Raw genomic sequence first — 23022 nt, 5'->3', positions numbered from 1 at the left:
ACCCCCCCCCCCCCCCCCTCGCAGACCCTCCCAAAAACGACCCCCTCATCTCGTTCCTACCAGTATAGCTGCCCACACAGCAATCAAAATTTGGGTGTAATAAAAAAAATTAAAAAAACAAATAAACGCCTAATAAATTAAAATAATACGATGTAATAAACAAATAATAAATTATTTTAAAAAAATAGTAATGCTACATGTAAAACAAAATACATATTGTAGTGCTGCGATATTAACGGAATAAATAATAACTAGAAATTATATGTTCATGTTAATTATATGTTCAAGATGCCGCGTGACGTGTGCCAGATGGAAGAAGATCAAGAAAAATAAAAGTTTTAAACAATAAACAAAAGTTCGATCCCCGCCGGAATCTAGATTTTTGCAAAACCGAAAAAAAATCACGGAGGAGAACATTTCACCGGCAATTTTTTGAAATTGTATTTATTTAGAGCACTGTTTGCCACATACAAGTGTTACATAGAGATTATTTTAGCGATTAAAACCAGGTCTTAATTGGAAATTACTGCTGGACAGGACGGATTTTGTTACCTTGAAATAAACATGAATAACTCACTAACGAAGAGACATAAGAAGATAAAACTGGCTGCGTTGTGTAGAGGAAGATTTGCGCTGCAAAATGTTTGAAAAATCTTTTGCAGGGACTCTCTGGTTTTTTTGAAACCTAGTTGAGAAAAAGTTGAGAAATTTGGCATTTTTCTCAACTTTTTCCCAACTAGCTTTTTTAGAGACGAAAACTACCTTTAAAAAAGTAAAAGCAAATTATGATAGCAAAAATCTTCCTCTACAATAAACTTCAAACCGAATTCGTTTTTATAAACCATGAGCAGAGTTATGGAAATTTGTTTAAAGTCACACAGATTTTGACGCGTGGCCGAAAATCTGAGATTTCGCTCTTTTTCCCGTTGCGAGGATACGGTAACGCCGCTGAAAAATTCGACTCCATATTTGGATAGAGCATCAAGGAAAACCCTTGACTGCAAATTTTGGCCTCTGTAGGTGTTCTGATTCTCTCAAAAGCTAGTTGAGAAAAACTCGAAAATTTGAGGCAAAAATTGGGATTTTTCTCAACTAGGTTTCAAAAAGACTAGGAAAGCTAGAGCCACCAAACTTTGTAGAAATATAGAAGAAATCTCTCTCTACAGATCGCAGCCAGCTTTATTGCATAAAATTCACTTTGAGCGTAGATATTCAGAAACTCGTGGAGCCCACTTTGTACTAATTTTAACCCTAATTACGCCTGTAGATGTCTTTTTTTCGCTCAGTAGCAGCATCAGAATTGCTTTTTCGACTGAAAGTAAGAAGTTCGTCACTGTAGGATGAGAAATGTGCTCTTTAAATTCTTTTACGCCAAATGCAAAAATAGCACTTTTGCAGGGATTGATCCCTGACCGTCACAATAAAAACGGCGCGGCATCTCGTTGAGCCATCCAGACTCAACAAATTAGCAGCATCAGCCCTATTTCAACAGAGCGTGTAAAGGCCAATTAACAGATGTCCTTATCGAAGTCTTTGTAATCGCGCATAAATAAGTCTGCGCTACACTTACCAACTTGAGCCAGCGTACTTGCTTTTCATTGCAGCTATGCTTCTACTTTTAGTTAGTGCTTTTACACTTCTGTTAGCTTCTGAAGATAACGTTTGTCATCCGTTCCTAAGCGAATTTTCGACGCTGCGTTCCCGTACAACTGCGGATCTTCAATATATTGAATTGGCTGTGACGAAGAGTGCCGAAGCACTGTGCAAGCTATGAAGATTGCCTTTTATGGTCTCTTAGTACTCAATACGAAGTCACCTCTGGTTAGTTTCATTTCTTTCATATAAATTAGTAACAGACAATTTTGTTGTATAGACTGTAATTTTGTAATTTTGTTTTTTAGAACTGTAATTTTGCAGTGCTTAGACTTGATGGTTTTGACAACAAGTCGATTTTCTGAAAGAACAAAAACTTTCAGGTAGTTAATTGCATCTAAAATAATTTATTTCCTATTTTATCACATCACAACATTATCACTTTATTTATTATGCATCCACTCCACTCAAGATTTCAATTGTTTTGATTTGTGCCAGCGAAGCGACTCCGACGTCATCAAGCATCAGTTAGAGCAGCAAAAAATGCTAAGTCGTCCATTTTCAAGATTGGCTCAAAAAGCGCAGTAGTTTCATTACCAGAATTATGAAGAATAAATTTTTTAAAAATCATTTTTTGGTTTGTGTACCCTCTTTTTATCCTAACCTTTTATGCTACAATAGTCTTCCTCAACTGCAACCGCGAGTCTTCTTCAATCGTTTATTCGAATACTAAAAGAAATTACTTATACTATATCATTTATTTTTATATTAAACAATTTTTATATTAAAACACAAGTACTGAATATGCATCATTGACGTTTTTTCTTCTTTGAGACAACTCTTCCATTTTTCAGTCGCAGACATCGGGACCTGAAAAAAAGCCTTAGAATACGTTTCAGTTGTGAATATCTTCTGATATGCGATAAAAACATGTCATTCACTGCTGATCATCCTTCAATTTTCAGCACTACGTCTGAAAAGAAGCAGTTTTCACTCCTGTTTTTCTGCTGAATGTCGCATACCTAAACACTAAATTACACTAAATTTTGTACGCCTTAATATGTGTTTATTTGAAATCGACAACCCCGTCTTTCTTTTCTAGTTACTCGTTGCATTTTTTCTGATTTTCCGACCCCTACTTAAATTTTTCTTAATTTTCCGACACCCCTCTTACGACCCCCTGTTGAGAAATTCTCAACAGACGCTTGAACCTGGGCATCACCCAACGAATCTGAGGTGGTACGGATTTCAGGTGGAGTATTCGTATAAGGGATCGTAGATTAAAGAGAGGGTGGTGGTTCCGTCTATTTTTTCCTAATTACCGTAAAAAAAAACGGCTCGGAAGATACGGCTTCGAGCGTTCCGGCGCGCTATTATATATTTTCTACAAGGAGTTCGATTGGAGCGCGCCAGTCGTGTGCACGCGCAGCATCTTCAGTGCCGTTTTTTACGCCAATTAGCAAGAAATGGACGGAATCACCCACCTCTCCATAATCTACGAACCCGTACACGAATACTCCGCCTGAAATCCGTACCACCTCAGATTTGTGGGGTGATGCCTTTAAATGACCTCAGAAACGTTCATAATCAATCGAATCATGTGAGTTTTCATTTGTTCGACAGTGGTGAAGGAGAGAGTTCTTTTTCCATAACTTTAAGGTTTCTGGATAAATAGAAGGCTTTGCATCGATTGTTCAGGAGATGTATCTTCCTTAATACCAACCACCTTGTAGCTTGAGATTGTAATTGTACACTTCTCCTTTAGAAAAAAGCTTCCTCAGATCAAAATGGATATAAGTGTCTTGGATTTGATAGTAACATGCGGTGCCGAACATCTTTAAACGGACTAACGCGACGCGAGCACGGCGAATTTAGACACGGAGGGCTATTAGCGAATCTGCGACGTCGATATACGTGCGCTTCAGATATCCAGACCATCAACGCACGCTTTCGCTGCTGCTGCGTCACGTTAGATCAATTGAATCCGTTCGGCTGCGTTATGCGCAAGTTTTCAAGATGATTAGTGAAGGTTTGGCGGGGCCACGTTCGTACTCATAATCTACGCCTCCGAACTGCATGTTTTCCTACAGAGAGCAAACATCATCAGTGTTGCGATACGCTGGATTCAAGCTAGCGATAGCCCACCTAAAATTCAGCCACTTTCGCTCCACGCCAGTTCGAGAGCAGCCGTCAACGCAAATGGACCAAGCTTGAGGTCGTTTTGACGTGACTATATTACGGTTTCATCTGTATCTTTACCATCTGTAAAATACAGCCCTTCTATGAATCACTTCCAAGCAGCATTTTCTAATGGAAATACATTTTTCGGAGGCGAAAGAGGGCGTTTCCCGCATCCCTCAAATGACATTCGGCAAAAACGACAGAAACCAGATATGGAAGGCAAGATTGAGGTCAACATCTTTTCGAATAAATTCGGCTCTTATGTTTTGTATAGTAGCCTGTTTTAGGGAAGTAAAAAGAACACGTGTGCACGAATTGCGTTCTTCCTGCATTTATTTAACGTGAGGATTTTCTTATGTTTTCTTTTCTCTTTAAATGTTATATCACGGCTTTCCTTCCACTTTTTTTTTACAAAAAAGGAGCAAAACAAGCAAGATAAATCACATTTATAGTTGGGTCAAAACAACATAAAGCACGGACAGTTGCACTCGAAGCGGCGCGGTAGAGCGTAGCGGTTGCGATGGTTTAAGGATCCTCGCTACTGCCACCCATCTTTGCAGTTCGCCATGGTCCCGCTTCGATTTCAACTGCTGTCTCCACCGCACCGCTTTGAGCGCGCAGCCGCTTACGCAACTGACAAGCCACTAAAACAGATTTCGGCACAGATTTTGTCCCTGCGGCCGCGTCGCGGCAGGCCACATTGGAGCAGAGCAGCCTCGACGCAGGTCTTTGCTGTTTACTATCCGCAATGGTAAGGACATGTAAAGCTTTGTCCTTGCTTCATTTTCTGTCGATCCTTCAATGTCGTTCTTCTCAACAGTCCTGCATCACTTTTGGTACGCTATTACTCCTCTTCAAATCTGTTGCTACGTTGCTTATATGAAAGAGATGTGTTTCTTCTACAAACTCCCGTTCTTTTCTCTTCACGTATGCACTCAGCTTCTCTCGTCTCTTCAGAGTCGTTCTTTAGGTAAATATAGCTTTACTTTCGATACATTACTGCTCTTTATTCAAGGTTGTTTCTACGTTGCCGACATTTAATATAACAGGTATGTTTCTTAGCAGCTCAGCTGTCAGTATCGTGAAGGGACCACTCGAGCGAATGGAGGTCGGGGTGATTTCACCCCGATATAGCTTTGAGCACTTGAAAAAAAGGAATAGCATATCGGGAGTAAAGAGAGACTAAGCAAGGAAAAACTCTGAAGAAACGAGAGAAGATAAAAACGTAAGGCCATGAAAAAAACAAAAGGAGCTTACACGAAGACCTTACAGGAAACATACCTCTTAAATATGGGCAACTTAGAAATAAACATGAATAAAGAGCAGTGGGGGCGGGTGTGGCGCAGTCGGTTAGAGGTCCGTTGTAGCCACACGGTCGAGGGTTCGAAACCGCCCTAGTGCAAACCAAGCCTTTCATCCCTCCGGGGGCGATAAATTGGTACCAGACTTGTCCGGGAGGGTAAAAACGCTGACTTGATCATCGGCTGGCCCCCGCAAGTCATTGTATAGGCCACGTTCACACGCGTTCCAAAAACCTCAACGATTACGAATTTCAGTAAAACGCGTTGGCGCATCCTAAGTGGATTGATACGCCAGTGACTTTATTCTTTTAAAGAGCAGTCAGGTATCGAAAGTAAAACTATATTTACCTAAAGAACGACTCTGAAGAGACGACAGAAGCTGAATGCATACGTGAAGAGAAGAGAACGGGAGTTTGTAGAAGAAAGGCATCTCTTTCATATAAGCAACGTAGCAACAGATTTGAAAAGGAGTAATAGCGTACCAAAAGTGATGCAGGACTGTTGAGAAGAACGACATTGAAGAACGACAGAAAATGAAGCAAGGACAAAGCTTTGCATGTCCTCACCATTGCGGATAGTAAACAGTAAAAGCCTGCGCCGAGGCTGCTCTGCTCCAATGTGGCCTGCCGCGACGCGGCCGCAAAGACAGACACCTGCGCCGATGTCTGTTTTATTGGCTTGTACGCAACTGTCCGTGCTTCATGTCGTTTTGACCCGACTACACATTCGAAACAAACCTTGTGCAACTGCGGATGGACTGCCTTGTGGGACTTTGCTAGCTTCAATCTGTCTGCAGAGACGATTAAAGGCCCCGAGGCGTCTCTTCGAGAGCAATAGCTTACACAATTGAGCCAGACTACAGGTTGTTTTTTTCGGACTGTTCAGAAATAGATCTACTTTGAAATTCCTCAGCTCTCAAAGAGCTAGTTTTGTTCAATGCCCTTAGTTCTTATGTTTTGCAGTGCGCAACTATTTGTTGCGAGAAGAGTCAAATTATGTCATTCTCGAGCCAAACACAGTATTAGATTACATTTTTCCCCACTAAAACCGGCTCTAGGTATATGAAGTTGACAACTGGGTAAAAAGAAGGTAATTTCTGGAGTTCATTTCCTGAGTGTCTTCTCACTGGTTTTCTTTTCTTTCCTTTTCATTTGTTTTTTTTTCACTTCTCCCATTATGTTCATACCTTTTCTGAGCACTTAGTTGATGTTACCACACAGACCACCCAAAATTCTGCGATTCACGCGGTTGCGCTGTAATTGCTGACCGACCTACCGTCTGCGTGGTGGGACCTTCTGCGAACAGAGCCGTCTGGCCGAAGGCTATGTACAACCGATGCTCCAACGATATGTCGCAGTCACGTGGAGGTGTTGAGAACCTCCTCGGACGCTATTGTGCTCTAACTCGGACTTGAACGTATTGTATTGTCGATTCATGCGCATGAGAGTAGTCATGTAATCAACAAATCAATAAACAAGTGAGGACTTTATGCTCGAAAGTGCAGTTGGCTGAACCGATTCTCTAGACGTCCCTATTATTATTTACTCGCCGACCTGCAGTAGGGTAACCTACTGCATTTACAGCAGGGTCAATACGACATGAAACACGTACGCAATTGCGTACGCGGCTTCTTTCGAGGCGCTTCGGTGGAACGTAGTGGCTAGGAGCGTGGTGAAATCCTTGCTGGCACCACCCATCGCTGCAGTTGGCGACGGGCCCACCTCGGTTCCAACTGCTGCCTCCACAGAGCCGTTTCGAGCGCGTACGCAAATGCACATCAACTACACTCGTGTTTCATGTCGTATTGACCCGACTATATGTTTTGGATTATTGTCCACTTTGATCAATTGCTCTTTAAGCCTTCTGTCTCCGCACGGACCATGGCCCACTGGCCTACACTTCACCTCGGAGTTCTTCGTAAGTTAGTTGATCTTTGCTCGAAAACGATTCTGTCAACAACTTTAGTTTTGAATGACAGCTTAGAGATGGATTTGGCGGAGAGCTGGAAGCAGCGCTTGCTACGTGCTCGGGGCTGCGGCGATGTGCTGATCAAGTGTTTGGGTAGTTGCGATAACAAGGCGAGGACATCGCGGCCTCTGAGAATGCGAAAACAATTATTGCAGCTCATTTTCCACTGTCTGTTGCCTTGCAATCCGGTCGAAAAGTTCTATGGTGCAGTGTAATGCAAACAGTTACATGCAACCTCAAAAGATTTGTCTTTTTTTTTTCGTGACGTGAGTCCTATAGGCGCAAAGAGTTGCATGGTTGAGTAAATTGTAATGCTCATGAAGTTCCTGGTTCTTGGATTTTCGTAGACAATGTTGTGTGTTGTAATTTTAAACCATGGCCGGAATACTATCTACCCCTGGGAAGAATCTAACGTCAGAACGCGACAACGGAACGCAACGTGGTGGTCGCGGATTTTCGATATCCTTGAGGTATTGGCTACCGGCCGAGTGCAGTGTAGCCGTTAGAGGTTCCGCTTCCTTCCCGATTGATCAGAGGTTCGAATCCGCCCCAGTGCTCACCAAGCCTTTCATCCCTCCCTCACACTTTATCCACTCTATTGGTTACCGATGGGACAGAACACATGACCCACAGGAGACTCCCAGGCAAATTGATCCCGAGAGGCCTCGGAAGTGCATAAGCCATTGCGACCGCTGCGCTAATCCCGTTAGTTGTGGCGGCGATCGCCTTCCGCTGCGAACAGACACACCTAAAAACGGGACTCGGAGGACACAACACTTTTCTGCGTCCACCTCTTCAATCTGCAACGCTCGGCGCAGCGTAACCGCCATCAGCCGTCTACAGTCCCTCGTAGAACTGCAAATAATGCTCTACATGCCAGACGATGGCCACTTTGATGATGGCACAGCTTCCTCTACGTGTCTGCCGTGCTCTCACGTGTCTGCACACCAACCGAGCGACCTCTCGCATTTGCGGCGGTCTTCTCTTCGCTTGTTTCCTTTGGAATTCCTGGTCTTCTGTATTGCTTCTTCCGTTTTCCTTCGTTTTTTTCTATCAGCCTCCCACGGGAGGAAAAAGAGAGAATTATTCTTTTCACGAAAGGAGAAGTAAGGCATTTTCTGCTGTTATTGGTTTTTTTTATTCAGAATTCTACTCTTGTCTTTCTCTTTAACTATACAATCAGGAATGTTGAATGCATTGGTAGATCTATGTCTTCGACTTTCATTTTTATCCCATCTCGTATAGTTTTGCTTGCCGATTTTTTTCCGCAAGCTTGGTCAAAGGCGTCGCGGACCTAGACGTGATTGTACCCAATGAAATTGTTTTTGAGAAAATCCAATGCATTTAATGTTGTTTTTCGCACTTTATTGTTGCTTAGTTTATACACTGAGATATCTGGGAAAGGATACTTCTTATTTTCCCTCTATTTCCTGTCTAGGTTCCAAAGCCCTTTCGAACTCCTTAGGATTGAGCTTCTTGAAGCAGCGGAAGCTTGGGCATTTTTTTAGTATATGCTTAATTTGGGTTGTATGAATATCGGTTGTTTTTACAGTAGCAAATATTTGTCGTATATATTAACATACTCCATCTTTCTTTGTTTTAGTCAACTTTTTTAGCTCTGCGTAACTAAACCCTGAATCAAAGCGTGCTGATAACACGCCTTTAAATCATCATAATCCTGTGCCATGCATGGTGTGCGAATGGGAACACGAGGATTTCTTTCCTTTTGGGGAAGTCCATCACTGTTTTCCGGAGGATTCTAGTGTTTCAGCCTCGCTGCGTCCCGGCCTCGTCGAAATTTCCATGCTGCAAAAACCGGCTTCTAATTAACGTCGGAACGGTTTCCAGTTGCGGTTTCCGAATAGGCATGAACTAAAGTAGAGTCATGTGAGTTGCGAGAATCCCACTGCCTGCCGTTGTGGTTCTTCGTTTTTCTGTGCTTCTCTCATAAAATATTTGGAACAGAACTCGAAGAGTATCGCATCCGCGGCTGTACATTCATCAATCGATTTCTTTTGACTCATCCCCGTGTATGTTTACCAGTATTAGCAGTTCCGGTAATCAATGGAGTTGTAGACTAGCGAGAAGAGCTTGAGAACAAACAATCGGGCGCTACCTGGATGGATCGGAACGAAAAGAGAACAGTTGAGTGGCGTGAACATCTTCACTTCCAGCCGCTAACCTCATTTTACGTAACTGCAACACGGATCAGCTGTACGCTGCACGGTTTTCGCCAAAATTGATTAGCGGTCCAGACGTCGTTCTCTGTCGTCAACCTGTGTCCATCTTTCACGACGTTCTGCGTTCACTTTGCATAACTACTCACGTAACGCTTCGTTAATGCTAGGTCATCTCTAATGTACAGTTGTTTTATTTTTTGACGAGTTTATCCCACTTCTTATTCGCCTTTCTCCCTAAGTTTTATTTTCTTGCTTTTTATGTTCATAAGGAATGGAAGATTTGCTGTTTGGGAGTTTAAACCATTTTTTGAAGGTATGTCACCCTTTTCTTGCAGTAGCCCTTCATGATTCATTGTCTTTCCAATTCGTGAAATTGCTTTTGTTCATTTCTTAGACGTTTTGTCATCGTTGTTTTTCTACGTCGATGGGTAACATCTTCAATAATCACGTGGGCGTGCTAAAAAAAATCCTTATGTCAAGTTTGCGCCATAAAACATTCATTCTTCCGTATCTACTGAATACGTTGGTGCTGATTCACACCTTCCTTCTACGCATTACGTTTCAGTTAGATTGACTTATTCAGGTTTCAAAGATTTTCTCTAATGCGAGATGAAGCTCGAGGTTTCCTCTCATCTCTCTATTAACTTTCTTTCTGAAAATAGTTTATTTGACGAAATCTTGCCAAATAGCCAATATCTAACTGCCGGATTTATATCGAAGGATGCACATTCTTGTCAAAAAAAATCTTTTTTAGTGGAAAAAGCATCTGCAACACTTGTTGGAGAAGAGTTATCCGCTAGATTCTTCAAAACTTGAGAAATAATGATGTTCTCGAAGTACAACTTTGGAGGCTCATTAGCTGAAGACCGACTTGCACCAATGGTCGTTACGTTTGCATTGAAGCGCCTTTTTAAGATGTTTTTTTTCTTTGTCTGTGAAGCAAGTGGGAGACTTAGCAAAGAGAATTTTTTTTTTGGTAATTTCTTTCATAGCTCGTTCTAGCTCCTAATTAATACTGGAGGAGCTTTGGTACTCGGCTACCCCACTGTGGGCCTATTTTGCAAGTCACGCTACTATTTTCCCGAACAGCTCGTCTTTTTCCAATACATGATAACTGCATGGCAGCGAAATTTCCTTGTAATTCTGTGTTTTTGATTTATTTTTGATTTATGCAGCTCATGCATATTCTCGTTCTTTCTTTTTCCAGTTCTGTCAGAAAGTTTCCTTCCAATGTTGTGCGGAAACTGTTGCAATTTCTTCGAGCTTTCTGTTTCTTCTTCGAAAATTCCTACAATTTGCACTTTTGATCTTCTTTTCGGTGTTCATCACCCTCGTTCTTAGAAGCTGCTTCAGAGGAGTTTGCAGTGTTTCCTCTGTAAATGTATTCAGTATCAATGAAAAGCTTCCTTAACCCTTTCTTTTTTGAGTCGCATGGATTTTTCCAGTCTGCGTTTTTTCCTTTGAGTATAATCAGATCCACTAATTTCGCTTTTTTCTCGTCCACCGAGAAATCGTACCGTATAATATAATAAATCGTATGTATAATACCGACCATAGTTAACTGCGTTAAAGCTGGTGTGAAAGTTATTCACATCGACAGCCTAGAATGACTGTCATTCTGTTCCTATGTTCATTTCATATTGGAACTTCTGTCGAGAATCAGGACTTTTTTGTGGCGAAAAAAGCATTGCGGAACTGTAAACTATCAGAGCGGATGAACCAACACAACCTTTGCTGTACATGACCGTGATATCGATAACGAGTTATATGTGAATATCACGTGACGGTTTCCACGGGATTTTGAGATCCACTTATTGAAGTTATTCAAGCACCAACACGGCAAGGATTCCACCTGACCACTTTGAGGTTGGTGGAACTCTGGTTCAGTTCTGTTGCCCAATTAAAGGTAGCGCAAGTCCCACCTCGAGCGCTACCGTTAATGCAATTGCACCACAGGTCATGTCGTTTTGACCCGGCTATCATAATTATCGCTTACACATGCTGTGTTATATATGAGAACGTTTTGATTGAACTGTGATTATCAGAAATAATTGACTGTTCTGGAATCTGCTTTCTTGAGTCCTAAATCCACCAACTCTAGTGGACGACAATTGCTCTCTCCAAACATGGTAAAAACACTCACAAAGATGTATTTTCTGGGAGGGGGGGGGGGGTTGCAGTTTTTGCGCAAGTCGCTTCCATTAGACCTCGTCCAGAAAACGTACGTGCTTTTGAGAAGTTAACGTCAGCTTTCGTCTTGCAGCATTGAAAATCAGAAAATAGTAGAGGACATAACAACTTCCTGCCTGAGTCTGGCCGTAATTTGGTGGTGCGATCAATTCGACCTCACCGTTTATGAGGCAGTGGGTTTATAGCAAACTGAAGCATGACGCTCGAAAACAGTTTTCTCTAACCATCCTGGTAACTCGAATTGACATCGGTCGGTGTCTCTGAACACGAAACCACGTTGAGTACAATACCAATACATGCGATTTAGGTTTCGTGGTTTGGCTACGAGTACGATTATTGAAAAAACGTCGTTCTGTGACTCATCAATGCTATGAATGTGGCGGTTCGCGTTCACCTATTCATTCGTTGTTGATTCTGTTGTTTTGTCTAAGCATTTTTTTTTGCGATCATACGTCTTATATTATTTTATATTGTTTTTTTAGCTGTTTAATTAACAGCTTTATTGTTTGCGGGAACATTTATAACACATATCTAAGTGAATACGGAAAAAGCAACCCGTAAACATTGTTTACGGGTTGCTTTTCCCGTATTCACTTAGGTAGTATTAATGAGTAAACAAATTTCGGCTGCTATTTCAATAACAGAAGACGCGTAACCACATTTTTTTAAAGTTACTAATGCGGGTAAGAAAAAAGTTTGCAAAGTTTATTTCCTTCTTCTCGATTCTTCTTTGTTATCGTTCCTTTTCTCTTTTTCTTTTTCTTTGTGATTTTTTTTTTACTTCTAGTTCTCAGTTGTTATATTCTGCTGCTACATATGATCGGCTGCCACGTGAGATGAGGGGATGAGATGAGTGCTCCGCTTCAGCGTTACAGTGATATGCAACAGCGGACTCTTGATTGCGAACAGGAAAATTTCCAAATCCACTTTTATTGCACTTCAAGCTCTTCGGCTTTCCTGTCTCGTTGAGTTTTTCGTTTGTATCGGGGCTGTATAACTATGCTTAGGTCTTAAAACCTGAGTTTGCCTATAGTTAAACATGCACCACATTTTTAAAATCTTGGCAGGAATAAAAGGCAGAGGAAAAAACTGCTTCCAAAAAAATTCTTACCGTTTTCTATAACATCGTTCATCACTTGTCGGAATGCAAACTAACAAACATTTTTCAATTAACATTATGAATTTTTCTGTTGCACGTTCTAGAACCCTTGCGCGTTCACTTCTTCGAACAACTCAGCTATGATACTGCGTCATATTCACCGCTAAAAGATAAAATTCCCGTTTCCTCTCTTCTGTTTTCGTTTCGTGAAGCACCCGGAACACCGTAGCAACGCAGTGTTTTTCACTGTGAAGGTCAGCTGTTGATTCGTTTAACGGAGAAACATTAAAATCAGTCTTTGTCGCAATACATGCGAAGCATGGTATAGGTTTTCCATCATCGGAACACGATTCAGCGGCGACTGTCCTTTTTCCTGCCTGAAGATGTTCCCAGACATCGAATTCTCTTAACCGGGCTGCACATTCGAATAAACTGTGCCGAGCGCACCCTTCCCTTCTTCACGGACAACCTTTTGGAATGCTGACTATTTTGATTTCTTGGGAATGATATCGTTTAGTTTACACGAACTATCAAGTATTTCTCATCGGTGTTTTCTTAAGGCATTTTTCTCTCAAACAGCGGGAACTGTACGTCGTCGATTTTTCTGTTTTGGCGTATTTCTGGTGGCTCCAGGTCGGTATTTTATATATACATGCTCTTCTAGTTTCTTTATCCGCCCTAATTAAAGCTATTTACTTCCCCTTTTCTTCTCTTTTCATCCGTACTTTCCGAAAATGCCGGCGATTACATTTCCGGAGAAAGGTTCTTTCTATCCCATTTCCTTCATATTAGTTCGTTACTGCGATTGGAGACAATCTGTTGTTGTATTCAGTGAAGAAGGTACGTTTCTGTCCATAAAATCTTTAGTCTGCTTACTTATTACTGCAATCCGGCGAGTACATAAGCTTATTCATGCTGGCCTATTTGGTGTCCTCTATTCCTCTCGTTCTTCCCTTCTCTCTTTTCCCTTCGTTTTTTTTTCTTCAGTTTATCCCTAATTGTCCCCAATTTCTAGTCTCTTAGATCTTTTTTTATTCCAGTGGTTCTTTACCGAATCGGTTGTACATTTTGAGGACGTTAAGTTACGACTATGTACGTTAAGTTCAAACAAAAAAACATCTATCAACTATCTACCTATTAACAAAAAATATCCATTAACTACATTAATTTTGTTCCAATGTACATTCACACTCGTTTTTACTAGGCTGTACGAAGACCATGCGTGCTTGCTTTATATTATGGTAGCTTGAAGCGTGGGCCAAAAAGTGCACGCTTATTAAACAAACGTTGGAACTTTCGACCAACAAGATCTATGCAAGGAGAAGTTTGGAAATACTTATCGGCTTTGTCTGTTACTGTTTAAGAAATATTTTCGGAGAAATGGGTGCGTCAACACAAATATATAGGGTGACAAGGACAGAAGGGCAAAACATAATATACATGACATTGATCAATCCCTTTGGGGATGTACCCACACATTCGTCCTCAATTAAGAATCGTTTGAGGTTTATGAACGGATGTGGAAGCCTATTCAGTGACTTGCAGGGACCAGGGGATGTGTCAAGCCAGTGTTTTTATCCTTCCAGACAAGTATCCTACAAGTACAATCTATCGACGCAGAACCAGGACTGGAGTCCTTAGGGGCTCTAATATTCCAAGACGTTGGTGACGTTATTGTCGTTGTTGCTTCCCTTCGGACATGGATTTCGTTAATATTAACTTGTATTCTCTCAAGAATGCACGAAAAGAATGCATAGACAGGAAGGAAAGGAAAACAAAGCCTGCTCAAAACCAAAGAGGAAGAGCCGACTGATTTGTACTTCCGACTGGAAAATCGCTATTCGAGTTTGTTCGAAATATTATTCATATTATACAGAAATGGCCAATAGATTCTACAGCTTAATGACGGTAATAGTAACAGAAATGGAAAAGAGTAGAAAGAGCACTAATGTTTGGGTGACATACGTGAAAACCAGACGAGCGAACAAACAGAATAGAATTTGGATTGGAGTTTGGATCAGTGATTAATTTCTGGTGTTACGGGCGAGAAATCCATGGTAGAAATTGGAATTCATAATGTTGTAGAATATTGCTCGTGAAAAACAAAAGTGCAACGATTGCGAATGATGAGTAATCTCTCGATTGCTATACACTACCTCTGTTTTCGTTTTGAAACTTACTGTTTACAAAATGTTAAGCATAGTTAACAGATACTACTCTATTTAACTGCACAATATTGTTTAAAATATATTTTGATTTGGAAACAGCAGAGTAGGATCTTTGTCCAATTATATTTCTAACAAGGTAATGTAAAATAGAAGAAATTAAGAAAAAGAATCTTTTGGTTCTCAAACTATTTGATACTTTAATTTCTTATAACTTTCTATTGGAGGAGAAAGAAAGAAGATACTTTATATGTATTTTCTAAGGCGTCACTTCTGCTTGTTGATCCCACTTTATCCTCTTCTCACATTATTCCGTCGTTTCTTTGGCGAGAAACTCCGCTGCATTTAGCCGGTTTACCTCTCCTTAAGGGCATCACCCCACGAATCTGAGGTCGTACGGATTTCAAGTGGAGTATTCTTATACGGGATAGTAGATTATGCAGAGGAGGTGATTCCGTCCATTTTTTTCCTAATTGTGGTAAAAAACGATCCGGAAGATGCGGCGCGTGCACAGGGCTGGCGCGCTCCAATCGAACTCGTTGTGGAAATAGCGCGCCGGATGGTTCGAAGCCGTATCGTCCGGGCCGTTTTTTACGGCAATTACGAAGAAATGGACGGAATCACCCTTTTCTCCATAATCTACGATCCCGTATACGAATACATGACCTGAAATCCGTACCTCCTCAGATTCGTGGGGTGATGCCTTTAAGCAAAACAATTCAGCTTTTGAAACGTTGTACCAAACTCACCCATTCGTCATCAATCTTTTTATTCATAATTAAAGCTTTTCTCATCTTTGTTCTTTTCTTAGAGATACATTTAGAACATTATGATGTCATTACTGCCTCTTAGCAATAGCGCACAATGAAGCATGAGCACACCCATGGGCAGCTCCTTACGACCGACTGTGCTACGATCTGAGCGCCTTCATTTGCTCAGTGTTCCAACTTATTCTAGAGTGTTTTGTAACGCTTTATTTCATTTGTTTTTTTTTGTAAGCCAAGGACTTTTCAGTATTTTCAATTCCTTAGAATTAATTAAGTCTAAAGGTTATTTCTGAAGCTATGGAATGTACGTTCATGGTCAATTTACCGCGGCCTCGCACCAAACATCCTTCTTTTGCTTAGATTTCAGCTAAGAAGGTCGTCTGGTCCGGCGTCGAAATGAGAACATGTGAGACTCGGGTGGCAAGTTATTGCGAATCAGTATGCTTATGTTTCAGAATTTCGATGAAAAGGCCGTGTTGCATGAATTTGCGCGTGCATTCGCAATAGAAAATGAAAAGTCTCATTTCTTCCGTTCACATTTTCCGGAAAATCTTTGCAGACGATTTTGTTTTATGTTCATCCATTTTTTCAAACTAGATACTCACTTGAATTGTGAACTTCTTTTCTTTCGCTCCTCGTTTTGCTGTCGAGATTCTCAAGTGCTCCTTTTTTTTGGTGTTATAAGTGGAAAATCAAGTTTTGCAGATGGGCCACGGCCCGCTATGCTGCTGTTGTTTTTCAAACAATGTACGGCATCTAGTGCTATTACTTGCATCGTTATGCATATCCGTACTGTTTGCGAATCTTATCCTTTTTAACTTCACCGCTGTTCTGGACGCCGACTTGCCATCGGAACTAAAGCCGGTCCCCTCACTCGATAGCTTGCACGAATATACAATATGGCATGGTAAGTTAGCTGTAAACTGTTTCCTTTGCGACATGCTAACCCAAGTTGTTCTAGATCGCTTCAAAAGGTCATCTAACGCTACAGACACGGAAATGTTACCATCCTTGAAGCTTCCAAATGAACATGAGGGTTTGGCCTTTTTTTTCCTTCCTCTGAATACTTGAACAAACTTTGCATGTCGCTGCGGCTTTTTTGAGATGTGTTCGTCTCTTGTCTGATAAGTGATTACTCTATGAACATCGCAATTCTCTACTGCATGAATGCTAAGTGCGATCACTGGTTAACGCGGAGTATACAGTTGAGAGGTGAAACGCTCCCTTAACTGCTAGCTTTTGGGTCGAAGTTCCTTGTCGCAATGATATGCGTGTTATCGAGAATTAAAGGACAATTTACGATCAATGCAGTCATGGAAAGAAAATTCTAGCCCGTTTTGGGACCGCCTACGTTATATTGGATCATGAATTAAAATTTCTACTTGCAAATTGTTAACACAATCTTCTACTGAGTGTTATTTGTTATATCATCGTTTCTGGCTACAGTAGTGGAAAGCTGGTGCATTTTTGTATATTTTCAAGTACATTGGAAAACATTTTTTATCAGCTTGGTACCCATTCCTTCTTTATCTTCGAAAAGAGTAAATTTTATTCGTCTAAAGTGGCTTACCCTCACCTAAATTGCATCAACAGCGGTTGATCAGTCAAATCGGTCAAATTCGGGTTTTAGATTTGCCTTGGCTAAGGAAACCCTGAACCAGAGAGTAGGTTAAACTGGGTCTGCATAAACGGAACGGAACAGATCATTTGGAGAAGGAAGGCGCACCGTGTAAAATCGAAAATATATCAGGTTCTATACAAAAAGTTGTGTGTTTTATATGTGATTGCTTATGGTCTGAAGTGAATGTGAATTGTTGATGAACATGGTTAGTAGAACCCATAAATCTCAACCTCGTGCTGATTTCGACTTCCGCGTTCGCATCCCTAAAACATCGCCATTCATCGTAATTCCTGATTGCTTTTTCACCAATGAATTCGTACAACTTGTGTAACTCAAGCATCAGTTACATGTTTTTTGGTGTTTACTGTTAAAAGAAGAAAAACCAATTTCTCGGCAAAATTTGTCCATTTCTAAGCTCTCTTCCTAATTCAATTTTTTAAAGGTTTGGGATTAGTGACAAAGACAGGCAGGCATCGCTCAGTTAAGAGAGCGTCATCGTTGTAGCATATAACGACAGAAAATTCACAGAAACTGTTGAAGGGCAGTATTTAGAATGATACTCTCTACTCGATGTCCAGGTCACTCTGTTTCATTAGATTTCCTTGGGAAATTCTCCAAAAACCTAGAAAATGCTATGATCGAAACAAAGGCGACGATTGGGATTTAGGTCATCACGTCCTTGTCGTTCCTTTTAAATCCTAATGGGTTTCTGCATCTACGCCAGGAAACGTTGAAGAGAAAGGAAAAACGTATGAGTTAAAAAATAATAAAGGGATTCCTTCCTGAAGGAGAAGTTCCTAATAAGAGAATGACCAAAAGTGTTTTTAACAAGTTGTAGAACAACTGTACATGTAGATCAACAACACAAGCGTTTGTTTGACCGTGCGAATTGGAACTGGAAGAGTAAGACGGGATTTTTATATCAGCTCCATATTTCATATTCAATTGAGTACCGTTTTGCATGAAGTATGAACAAACAAATTCAAGCGTTAGCTGTTCTGTTCTAAGTAATTAATCAAAGACCACTTTCTGAGTTTTTCACTAAAAATAGGTAGAAATCCACATTTTGAGAATCCTGTGCCCAACAAACAAATGAAAGTAATCGGAAGACTACATGTGGAATATGTGGCACCCACTAAATTTTCCTGTTTTTTTTTGTTTGATAACTACTTTGATCTCAGTTTTGTTATACGAATCGCTTAATATCATCAAATATCATTTTGTCAGTAATGAGAGAATGGTATTTTTCCATAGATTTTAAGGTGTTCTTGTCTATTTTCTTAACTTTTTATTTTGAGTTGATCAAATAAACATCAATAATCACATTTACATTATTTTCATTCATTTCATGTATTGCGGAGTGAAAGAAGAGAAAGAAATAAGAGAAAGGAATAGAATCATTCTCTTAATTTGATTCTGTTTTAGATGAACATCCAATCTTGACGAAAACAACTCCAACGCCTACCACTTTTCCTGCCACAACTGTTCTGACAACCAAGAAAACTGAAAAGCCGAGGCTGGTGTTCCTCACAAATTCGCCAACCCCTCAGAACACAACAACATCCGCTGCAACTGTTACGTCGGTGCACTTGGAGCCTCCCACTCCTCCGGATCCCAGGGATGTTGTCAGAAACGGTTTGTTAGTATACGGAAATGATAAATTCAAATAAAAACCTCCGATGTGCTACTTGGTAATTGAGTCCAAGTCTAATGACCACTGATGAAAGCGAGAGCATTTGAGCCCATTCACGAAATTTGGTAGTTTCTGTAAATTGAACGATAACTGGTAGAATAAACCTGTTTAGATGCGAACTAGGGTGAGACTAAACGCGACTGTTTTGTTTAGATAGAATTCCCTGCTTCATTCTGCTGCTCAGATCTTGTTGCTGAGATTTGATAAGTTCCACAATTGATTTCTTGCCTCAATTTAACACTTTTTCCTCTTGGTAGTTTCCACCGTGATTTTTTCTTCAAATTTCTAGAAGTGCAACGAGCTATCGACAAAATTGAAGGCCGGGTGAAACCTTCCCCAGTGGAGCCGGAAAAGAACGACAAAGAGCTTTGGTGAGAACAGTATCTGCATGTTTTTTTTTGAATTGAAAGACGATATTTTCGTCTCCATGTGATATTTTTCATTGCCATTCTATTTTTATAGGGAGCCGCAACTGTCTCTGGAGAACGAGCTGAAGCGGTTCTTATTGTACGCAGCTCCAGGATTAGGTAAGCCATTTCAAATTTCTAGCGTTTACTCCTAATTCTTACTCTTCGTTTAAGGCTGTTTGCTCGGCTTGGTGCCAGCGATTCTCCTCACCAAGATGTGCGGAGCGCGGGTCACGCTATCCGTCACTCTCGCTGTATCCGGTATATTAACTGCAGTTGTTCCAGTTTTGTCTCCATTCGGTGAGTGCTGGATTAGCAGTGACGTTCGCAGAATTTACGGCCCAATAATCTTTCAATTGCGAATCGTTTGCAGGATTCTCGGCACTGTTCCCCTTAAGACTCTTTATGGGGCTCTGTTTTGCGCCGTGTCTGCCTGTTATAGGTGCAGTTTGTGCAAATTGGGGATGTCTGGACGAGCAGTTGTTGTTTATAGCGGTCGCGTTCGGTTTCGTTCAGGTAAACATTGAGTCAGTATGGTTGTTCAGAGTATAAGATCGAATCTTCTGTGCTTGCACCTAACATACTGAAAGGGGAATTGATTTAATAAGTTGTCTAAAAGTTCTAATGAGGAAGCTGAATGGTAGAGCATTGCAGAGGTTCGGTGAGATTTAAAAATGTGAGGTTGTCTTCTCACAACGAAGGTGGGCACCACTAAACAAGTGAAAGATGCATTGATATTGAGGAACCAGTGGATTTCTAGCAGTGAATCACAATGATAACTAGACTTAACTTCAGTTCGGATGGAAATTCCGAGTGAAAATTGAATTTCTAAGCAACTTGGGCCACATGACCATATTATGCTGCAGTGTTGTTGAATTTGAGATGGATCATGTACTCATGATCTACAACTTGATAACCATAAAATACTCATAAGCAAATTCATGCCACTTTCAAACAGCAGTGGGTAGAAGGTATTAATGATGTCACAATTTTTTCTCAAATATCCTTCTTGTCGATAGCTAGGGTTCGCTATTACTATTGAATATTACAGATTGCTCCTCTGCTGTCTTGGCCTATCACAATGTTAGTGTTCTCCAACGAAGTCCCACTTGTTGCGATTTTTGCGGTCCACGCTAGCGTCACTCTTCTGTTGTCTATACTGTAAGTAGTTTTCGCACTTTTTTTTATTTTTGAATCCAAAATCATAACTATCTTTTACAGAGCACTTTTAGTTAGCAGAAGTTGCTTTTGATATATTTTCTGAAAATTTTGAGATAGTTTGTTTGACTTTCTTTTTTTTTGTTTAAACTGTAAACTTGGGCTATTCACAAAATTGTAAGTTTCGTTACATACTCGCCAGTAATATAGAGAACTTTATAAGCGCATGAGGAATTCTTATGTAATAAATTTGTGAATTAATTGAACAGCAAGTATTTTTCTCTTCGAGGAGCTAAATGTTTCGCTTTTTCTTCAATCATTTTTTGTAGACTTAGAAAATCTCCTCTGAGCTTTCGATTTTGTTGTTCAGGTTCGCAATGTTCCACCGTGACCGGCCTCAGCATCATCCTTGGGTTAATGGGCTGGAATTGAATAAAATAGTGGCTGGAAAAGTGCAGGTGGGCTTGAAATTTACATTGTATTGGAGTTGCTGAGGGTTTCACAGGAGATTGACATACTTTATACTAATTAAGATTAGCTAATTTCTTCTTTGCTATTGAGAAAAGGATTTTTCTGCTTGTTTATCGGACAACTATGTAAATGCTGGCGGAAATGATTGTAATGGCGTGCAAACATTCACAGAGAGAAAAAAGCGACGAAAGAAGTTTTGTTGTAATTCAGAGGATTCTCCTGACATCTCTGCCTTTTACACAAATTTCGACTTAGTGGATCATGTCTAAAGCTTATTTGAATGAATAGAATTCTGATTTCAGAATGTTGGAGTTAGAATGTGAAATCTTTTTTTTAAATAGGTGCTAGGTACCTTTGGCAAAAATTCAGGAACTGAAAACAAATCGGGCCCAATACGGCGCGTGTCCTACTCTGTTGCGATCCATTGCCGCATGGTCATTGTGGATTGCTGCTTTTGGTTTGTTCTTCGGTATCGCTGTGATCACCATCTACATGCCGTCGATCCTTTCCTGCCAAGAGATCTTTCTAGTCGATTACCTTGGTGTTTACTCGACGCTGCCCTTTTTACTAGTGGTGAGTGCTTTCACCTTTCATTTCATATGACGCTCTTCGAATTGTTCTCTGTTTAGCCGTTAGTTATGCTCATAGCGGGTCTCATCAACCGATGGTCGTGTTGTTCATCAACTGCTCATGTGCGGGTCTGGAACACTGTGGGAGCAGTCCTCACTGTCGTTTTCTTTATCCTTCTTCCTATCATTTTCCATTTGCAGAAGTCTGCGGTGTAAGTCCCTTCGGTCTCTTCAAAACAACTTCAGCATGAGTTTATTGTTTATGTTCATGGAACTGAAAACAACATCCTTCACAGATCGATTCATTTCTTGCCTTTCTTGTTGGCTCCACTAGGACTAGCGGTTAGTGGATTTCTACGAAGTCTTTGCCTTGTTGGAAGAGCATATACTCAACACATCATCGCTTACGTTGGAGCAAGTGTGGGCGTCGCATACGTTGTCGCCCCGCTTGTCGTGTTCTCATATGTTGCTTCCAAGTGAGTTTGTAAAGTTTGTAGATAATATTGTCGGGCTTCTTTACTCAGGTTTTCCAAAAGTGTCCCTTGAAATCTCATTCTACATCTATCATTCTATTTATCTATTATTCTTGATTTCAGCTCATTGGCGGAGTGGACGAAGGTGTTTTTGACTGCGGCAGCGATTATTGCCATCTCTTCCATAGTGTTTGCCATTTTCGGAAGAGGTTCGTAGTCTTCGTCAGATTCTAAAAATATTGCTTCCTTTATATTTCTTTTCGTTCTTTCATTTCGTAAGTTTTCATCTCTTGTTATTATTTAGGTGCGATAACGGTGCTCTGTAATTTGCTTTTTGTTTTCTATTCTTGTCATACTCATTCTTTTCTACTCGGCCTCATTCAAAGGAGCTGAAAAGTATTGCAGTTCAAATATTAGTACAATGCATAATTTTCTAAAGCGTTCCAGGACGAGCATCCAATTGGGCTGCTTCGACGTGGGATCCGCTCATCTCGACGAAGATGAGAAATCTGCAGCCGATCGACTTTAGTCAGGATGAATGTGGCTTGTATGAGCTACGTCTGATTGATCCGAACAAGAAGTAGACCCACGGAATCTGAATCAACGTGAAGTTCACTTACTTTGACGAACCGTTGCTCACTAATCTGTATTCTGTCAAGAACGTAAGTAGATTGTTAAAGAGTGGCCGGAGACTGCACAAGATGTTGTCGGCATCTTTATGAAGGGGTTCTTTTTGTCCTTATGATCTTTTGGTCTTTTTCTGCTCGAGTATCTGGCACATGTGTGAATGCCCAGTCGAGTGCTGTTGAGGACCGTAGTTATTCGTGCCTTTCCATTTTGCCTTGTCAACGACTTCCGCAATCGGGTTCTCTTTCTCTTCAGTATCTTATTTTTGAGGAGCCATGGGCACCTCGTTATCGTAATATATTCTTGCAATTTGCAGTTTTGAATCTTATCATGCTTTGGCTTTCGTGGAAAACCTAGAAGTATCTCTGGCAGGTACATATCTGCCCAATTTTGTGATTGTATTTTCATAGCATACTTTTTCTTCCCTTTTTTTTTGTAATTTTTATCTCAGTAGTTGAAATGTCATAGTTATTTAGTTGTATAAAAGTACAGAATATTCATGAGTCGCTTAGAGTTTTCCACTTCATTAACCTCGTGTGTATAGATGCAATGTAATTAC

General features: G+C 40.6%; 1 protein-coding gene across 2 annotated transcripts; it reads left to right on the top strand.

Annotated features, from left to right (window-relative positions):
• Nucleotides 1-13246: 13246 nt before the first annotated feature.
• On the top strand, nt 13247-22420 carry RB195_017985 (uncharacterized protein; the record flags this gene model as incomplete). 2 transcript variants are annotated; one of them, XM_064185207.1, is made up of 17 exons in its annotated part: nt 13247-13274; nt 13345-13352; nt 16150-16351; nt 16406-16480; nt 18491-18700; nt 19048-19129; nt 19221-19285; nt 19340-19465; nt 19539-19681; nt 20217-20326; nt 20694-20781; nt 21164-21367; nt 21424-21504; nt 21565-21575; nt 21660-21839; nt 21960-22045; nt 22284-22420. In XM_064185207.1, the coding sequence occupies 17 exons, from the start codon at nt 13247-13249 to the stop codon at nt 22418-22420; spliced, it is 1836 nt and encodes a 611-aa protein (XP_064041087.1). The 2 variants fall into 2 exon arrangements, with proteins under 2 accessions (XP_064041087.1, XP_064041088.1); XM_064185206.1 differs by lacking the exons at nt 13247-13274; nt 13345-13352 and having other exon boundaries at nt 21424-21575.
• Nucleotides 22421-23022: the final 602 nt, after the last annotated feature.

The sequence above is a fragment of the Necator americanus genome, chromosome II (genome assembly GCF_031761385.1).
Source record: "Necator americanus strain Aroian chromosome II, whole genome shotgun sequence".
In the NCBI taxonomy this organism is placed as follows: domain Eukaryota; kingdom Metazoa; phylum Nematoda; class Chromadorea; order Rhabditida; family Ancylostomatidae; genus Necator; species Necator americanus.
Note: the sequence above shows the minus strand (reverse complement) of the source record. Positions and strands in the feature narration are given on the sequence as shown.